General features: G+C 37.5%; 1 protein-coding gene across 1 annotated transcript; it reads left to right on the forward strand.

The window, feature by feature from the left end:
* The first annotated feature begins 1,335 nt into the window (after positions 1 to 1,335).
* LOC128690212 (innexin inx3) lies at positions 1,336 to 6,649 on the forward strand. Its single transcript, XM_053778777.2, has 7 exons — positions 1,336 to 1,475; positions 3,105 to 3,361; positions 3,588 to 3,712; positions 3,991 to 4,121; positions 4,858 to 5,002; positions 5,325 to 5,546; positions 5,811 to 6,649. Exons 2-7 carry the CDS (start codon positions 3,106 to 3,108, stop codon positions 6,117 to 6,119), a joined length of 1,188 nt encoding a protein of 395 aa, XP_053634752.1. The 5' UTR covers positions 1,336 to 1,475; position 3,105; the 3' UTR covers positions 6,120 to 6,649.
* Positions 6,650 to 7,415: the final 766 nt, after the last annotated feature.

The following is a 7,415-nucleotide window of genomic DNA, read 5'->3' on the forward strand; positions in this document are numbered from 1 at the left end:
TCATCAGAATGAATTCGACGGCCTATTTTGGTGTCATCGGCAAACTTGCCGATGTCGCTCTTTATGCCCTCATAGGTCTCATAGGAGACCGAAACTTGTGACGACGTTTCGGTCCGACTTGGACCATTAACTAATGTTACTATAGATAAATGGTTCAAAGAACCAGAAAGTTAATGAATTAGACACATGTGCAACACTCGGGTGTTGCACATGTCTAATTTATCAACATGTGTAACTAGTTAATGGTCCAAGTCGGACCGAAACGTCGTCATAAGTTTCAGTCTCCTATGTGCAGGTTATCTGTGTATTATATGATGGTTTAGGTTAGTTAAAGTTTGTCAGGAAACACTACAAGTGCAACAGGACAAGGCAAAGTAATAATAGCATTGTAAAGTAATAATAGCATTGTAAAGTAATAATAGCATTGCGAAGTAATAATAGCATTGTAAAGTAATAATAGCATTGTAAAGTAATAATAGCATTGTAAAGTAATAATAGCATTGTAAAGTAATAATAGCATTGTAAAGTAATAATAGCATTGTAAAGTAATAATAGCATTGTAAAGTAATAATAGCATTGTAAAGTAATAATAGCATTGTAAAGTAATAATAGCATTGTAAAGTAATAATAGCATTGTAAAGTAATAATAGCATCGTAAAGTAATAATAGCATTGTAAAGTAATAATAGCATTATAAAGTAATAAGATAATGCATGACACTGCAAGTGTTGCAGAGATATACTGAAAAACTGACAATGCAACTTTTATAATGCATTTTAAGAACATTATTTTTTCAATGAATATAAATTATGGTAATTTAAAACACAATGATTATAGATTTAATTAAATAATAACAACAGATTTAATTAAATAATAAGAACGGATTTAATTTAATAATGTTACCCAGTAAGAATTTATCACGAAGAAAATCTTGAAATCAAACTGATCAATTATTTATTTATGCTTTTGACATTAATGCAAATTTGCATATAATGTCAAATTTCAATAAAGTTCATTATCTTTGTATTTCAGGGACCAGTGGAAAGCCCAGCTACACCGGACATGACATAAAGTCTCTCATGTAGGCACTGACTGCTAGATACATATTTCTAAATGAAAACACCTACACTAGATACCAACTTTCTATATTTTAAACTCACTTAGAGGCCGTGTCAGATACACTTCAGCCTACTTATGGCAAGGCTTTTGCTCTAGGCTGGACACACAGCTCACATTTCTTTAACATAATCTTGCAACTTGTGACTGAGCTCTTGGAAAGGAGTAACGTCATGGTAGAGCTCAAAGAGTAGAGAGGCACTTGAAAAGACAATTAGAAGTGTGGAAGACACAGAGGAGAGCAGTTGTGCTGTCGTCGACACCAATCCACTCTTAAAGAGGGAAAACTGGCGCATACACTCAGCATCCTGAGTAACTGTCTACTAATCTCGAATCAAGTTCCCTCCCAACTAACAAAAGGTTTGTTTACAGCGAGATTTGTGAAAATTTGTGCAAATATATCTCAAATGACGTCACTTTACATATTGAGTAGACCAGGAGGTCTAATTAGTGTCCTTCTGTTGATATTTAAAGCTTTCATTGCACTATATCTGCCATTATGTTTCAATATGCAGTGAAGTGAATCATGGTTATGTTGATGACTGGTTAATTAGGCTTTAAACCCATATACGAGGATCATTAAAGCTCGTCACCTGTAACACAACTGGTCAACAATATCTTATTCCTTATTACAGGAATTTAAGTACGTGGATACATACTGAGAAATGCACCTAAGTGCATATGAACTGTCGATTGTAATGCAGGCACAACAAGACAGATATATGCCTCAGAATGTATACCAGTGATCGTGTTGACTGTTGCACCTTGGTAATATGTAAGTAAATACCCTGGGGTACGGTAACTAGATGTCAGACGCAGTTCAAATGACCTTCTAAGAACTTCAGATTACAGATCCATCAGATTACAGGCTAGAATCACAACATACCCTCCCATTTTTCAGAGTACAGGCACTGTACTATCTACCTTCAGTGCCACAACATACCCTCCCATCCTTCAGAGTACAGCCATTGTACTATCTACCTTCAGTGCCACAACATACCCTCCCATCCTTCAGAGTACAGCCGCTGTACCATCTACCTTCAGTGCCACAACATACCCTCCCATCCTTCAGAGTACAGCCGCTGTATTTCCCACCTCCGGGACTAAAATACTCCCAACCGCAGGAATGAAAAGTTACAACACAGTCTCAACTGATTTGCTTTAGCTAAGAATGGAATTATTCTATATCTTACGTTTTAATATAAAGAATAGTGAAGACTGACGGGGAGGATCGAGTCACAGCGTTGTGCCTAGAACAATTTCACAACTAATCCAGAACTCGGAGATAAAACTATGGAGACGTTTCGGTCCAGGAGGGACCGAAACGTAACCTGACCTTAATTTATGAGGCAGTTGAAGCTTGTTAGGTGAACAGCGTCGCCCAGAGATACCCGCCGGATATCCTCTGTTAGATAAAATTTAAGTAACTTATAACTGACTCTACGAGACTCAGTAATAGAATTCCAATTTGTTATGAATTAAACGTTATTTAATTCATAACAAAAGATACATATATGATAAACGCAGTGATTAAAAACGTCTTTACAGCAGTCTAGGAAAAAATATAGATATTGATGTAATATTGTGTAAATATAAATTTATATAAGTTCCCAAAAGAATTAAAAATACTAAAATTTTTGAAAAGATTTATAAGATCAGTGAAGAAATTGAATTTTTTTTTTTGTAGTTGTTATTTGTACTAATTTCATTTCCTTATTTTATAGCATCGTATTATGTCCACTGGTTTATCAAGTATCACTAATTATATTAATAATATTAATACATCAACATTACATAAATATACCTCACCGTATATACAAGTTTGCTTTCAACTTTATGGTTAAAAATATTTTTAACAAGTAGTGTACAGGTTGTGCGCAACTATAATGACCCTCGTATAGTCGATAGGCTTTAAATGCAATTAACCAGCAACAACAACACCATTAATAATATTAATAATAATAATAATAATAATTTTTATTTCTCCAGCATGGTGTTAGGTATCGTTGCTTCTCTGGTGGGTCTAGTTAAAGTCCGTCTCCTACACACTAACATTGATAACTACGTGTTCAGACTGCACTATCGCTGGACTACCACTTTCTGCTACTTAGCCTGTGCCCTGGTGGCTGCTTCAGACTACATCGGCAAAGCTATCCAGTGCTATGAAGGCTCAGGCGCCCCAGCACCTAAACCCATCAACACCTACTGCTGGATTATGTCCACTTTTACCATAAACACCACCAACAGTGAGTTTTTTAAGCTTCGAAGTTACATGGCATGGAATTACCTCTTTTTGTTTAATTATTATAATGACTGAAGAACAAAAAAGCACAATATCGTGACTGGAACAATACACAAATAACCAGCACGTAGGAAAGAGAAAAGCTTTTCGCTCTCCTGTATGCAGGTTATTTGTGTTATAATGACTGTGATCTTTTTGGGGCTGGAAGTTAACTGAAGTCTGTTTCTCAGCTGATGGATCTCACTACAGCCATCGTGGAAGTAATTTTGAAGGTACGGGGACTTACGACCCGATCAGACATACTAAGACCTATCATGCCTACTACCAGTGGGTCCCATTCGTTCTCTTCTTCCAGGTAAAGCAACGTCTCTTCTCTAGTCTTTCTCCTGGTAGATAGTACCCAAGTACCAATAATAATAATAATAATAATAATAATAATAATAATAATAATAATAATAATAATAATAATAATAATAATAATAATAATACAGGATGATGGTTCCTAGGAATGTACGACATAAGAGTTATTGTATCACCTCCTCGCCTTTTCACTTTTCCCCGGCTCGGTCTTGTAGTTTATTATCATGTATAATAATTGCTTGCCTGACGAGTGGCACTTGGCATCACTTTCAGGGATGCCTCTTCTATCTGCCTCATCTCATGTGGAAGGCCAGTGAGGGCAAGACAGCAGACACCCTCCTTCAGGGACTCCAGTTCAACTCCATGGACGACGATCGCGAAGTGAAGAGAAATAACATTGTCAAGTAAGTAATTTCCTCCTGACATTTGTTTACCTTGTTAGGTTAGGCAAAATTCGCCAGTAAACAGGACGTATTTCCAGGAACTTTTAGTCGCCTGACCGAGGCCTTCCGCTAGCTTACCCATCCACCACTTTAAAAATTAAGATTATCACTTACCTTGTGATGATTCAGAGGATATAAGAGATTATTTTACCGTAGCTGGAACAATTGACAACTAATGTGCGAATTGGAAAACGGAAACCAGGCGGCGTACCCATTTTTCAGTACTGGACCATTATTAAGCTTTGATTTATTTAATAATTGCACAAAAATGTCCGAAATATCTTTTTATTTCAAATTCCTGCAGTACATTAGTTGTGAATCAATTTACAAGGACTTAGGTATATTATGTATGCTGTACGCAATGTATTATAATGGTAGTATTGTCGGAGGTTATGTAACCAGTTTGTGTACTAACCTAGTTGTATTCTTCTAGTTGATATGAGACACTTGAGCAATACTTAGGTATCTTTATTCTAGAAACGTTTCGCCAGCCAGTGGGCAAAATGAAGATACCTAACTGTTGCTAAAATGTCTCGTTGATCAACTGTCGGTTTGCAAGGGTCGATCCATCAACTCCTTGCCCTCCTGGTGTACTCTCATGGACTGGTTTTACTGATCCCTGGCCCTCCAAAACCTATCATATCTACTCTTGAAGTATGTGGCTTATGTTACAGATCCCACCCTGTGTCTTCCACAGGTACTTACAGTCATCCTGGGGTCGTAATGGAAGGTACTTTTCAGTGTACATTATATGTGAGACTCTCAACTTTATCAACGTTATTGGTCAAATGTTTCTCCTGGACACTTTCTTCGGTGGCGTCTTCATGACCTACGGGACTCAGGTAAAAAAAATAGTATTATATTTATTAATGTAAAGAGTTTAACCAGGCTACATGACGCTATGTATATACAAAAATCTTATTATTTTCATTGTTGATGTGTTAAATTTAAAGTCCATAGACTGCAATAGGCTTATTAAGGCTGCATTTCACATGTCCATAACATAAAGGAAATAATTTGTCAGTGTTATTTATCTTCCGGTGCATATCTTAGTGTATATACACTGAAATATACTCCCTAAGTGTTTATATACTGACAAGGAGTTAAAGTCAATATTAGCCATCTTCTAAATATTTATAGCGTCGGTACTCCTTATTTCCATAGGTATTGAAGTACATGGTAGAGGATGAAGATGATGGGATGCACGACCCCTTGATTACGACCTTCCCCAGAGTTACAAAGTGTGACTTCTACAAGTACGGTCCCTCGGGATCTGTGGAGCGTCGTGATGCGGCCTGCATCCTCCCGCAGAATATGTTAAACGAGAAGGTCTTCATCACAATGTGGTTTTGGTTCGTCATCCTTGCCACCTTCACCGCCATACAGGTGAGAAATAGTGGCATTTTCTTTGTCACGAGAAAGATGAAAATTTTTCCAGACACAGTTTTTAGTCATATGGATATCCGTTCAGTAGAGATTTACATCATTTGGCTCAGGTCATCTCCTGACTAGTCCATTCCGTAAAAAAACAAATGTCAGCGTAATAGAGGAGCACTGCAGTAGGTCTATCTATTGGCCCATGTCTAAGGAGGGGTCTACTCACACTTAGCCATTTCCATTCATATATTTATATAGGCTAACTTGTTATAGATTGTGTGGCGCCTGGCTATCGCTTGCAGCCCCGTCCTGCGTGTCAGAGTCCTGGAGCGTCGAGGAAAGATCTCAGCCACACCAGAAGTGGAACGGGAGGTTCGACTCCTCCATCTGGGCGACTACTTTCTTCTGGATATCTTGGGTCGCAATCTCGACGCATGTAACTTCCAGGAAGTGCTCCTGACGGCGCTGGGGTGCAAGGACAGTGATGACAACGACAACACCTATCACTCCTACTGCCAACCTGAAGAGGATGATCCTCTAGCTCGCAAACGTCAGATGGAGCACGAAGACACTCCTGTATAAGACAAACACATCTATAGTACGCCATAAACTACATAAGCTTTATGTAGCGAAGTACAACATTCAGTTACTTCCACATGCGATAAATTCACAAATTTAAACATATGTCATTAATGTATTCACGTGCTATACTGTGATAATGCTTACAGCCTCGTCTTGTTCTGGTATGAGGCCAGTTCAGGGGTAGGTGTATGAGAAAGTCAGGCCTCCGGTTTCTGGCTTTCTGATTTAGGCAGCGGTAACCTGGTGCTAGGCTCTTGCTATGAAGCTTGAGTGTGTTACCCATCTTCATTTTTATTTTCAGTAATAGGACAGGGGTTCTAGAATTCAATAAGAATACTCAAAAATTTCAGATTCAACACTCAACAGTGGAATCATCATGTCATCAGGAGAATGGTTTACACTTACTTGTTTATACACTAAGATGTGTGTGGCTCACCGTATATATATATATATATATATATATATATATATATATATATATATATATATATATATATATATATATATATATATATATATATATATATATATATGCTGAGAGTCTACTTAAATTCATCCTATTCAGGTTTTAAAATAGAATTGAAAAACAGACCCTGGCTGTCTTCAAGAGAGAACTCGATCAGTTCCTGACCAGCCGAGCTGTGGTTTGTACGTCGGACTGCGAGCGGTCAGCAGTAACAGCCTGGTCGATCAGGCCCTGATCCACCAGGATGCCTGGTCTGGGGCGGGGGGCGTTGACCCCCAAAACGTCTTTCAGGTAACTAAACTATAATATGGAGAAAAATGATATGTAAATCGTGATGTGCATACATACACTGACACACACAGTGGGTATGTATCTTATATATTTTGAATAGGAGTCCTGGTGATTAATAATTTTTCAGGTGAATTACAGCCAAATTTAAAGATTCATGTACAGTGGATAGGCTATAATACTAACTTTAAACTATACACCACCATATCATAACCTCAGAGGGAGACTTCTTATTTTGACATAAACATGACGAATAAATCACCAGGCAGAGGTTGAGGCCTGGTATAAGTATTTACTTTTGTCTTATCTTATTACAAGATATAAAATACAGTGTCCCCCAGGGGGATGATGGGTGAGGTTATCGGGTGATATCATCACTTGTGTACTGCATGTTTGTGCTGGTAAGTATTGTAATGTGATTTTTGTTCTGTATATACGGATGTGTTGACATTCCAAATTACATTTTGTATATCTTGTTAATAAAGATTCCGAGAATGTTTTTGTTTCATTTACGTATATCTAGTGAAGTATTCATATATATA

Source organism: Cherax quadricarinatus, chromosome 32 (assembly GCF_038502225.1).
Source record: "Cherax quadricarinatus isolate ZL_2023a chromosome 32, ASM3850222v1, whole genome shotgun sequence".
NCBI classification, from domain to species: Eukaryota; Metazoa; Arthropoda; class Malacostraca; order Decapoda; family Parastacidae; genus Cherax; species Cherax quadricarinatus.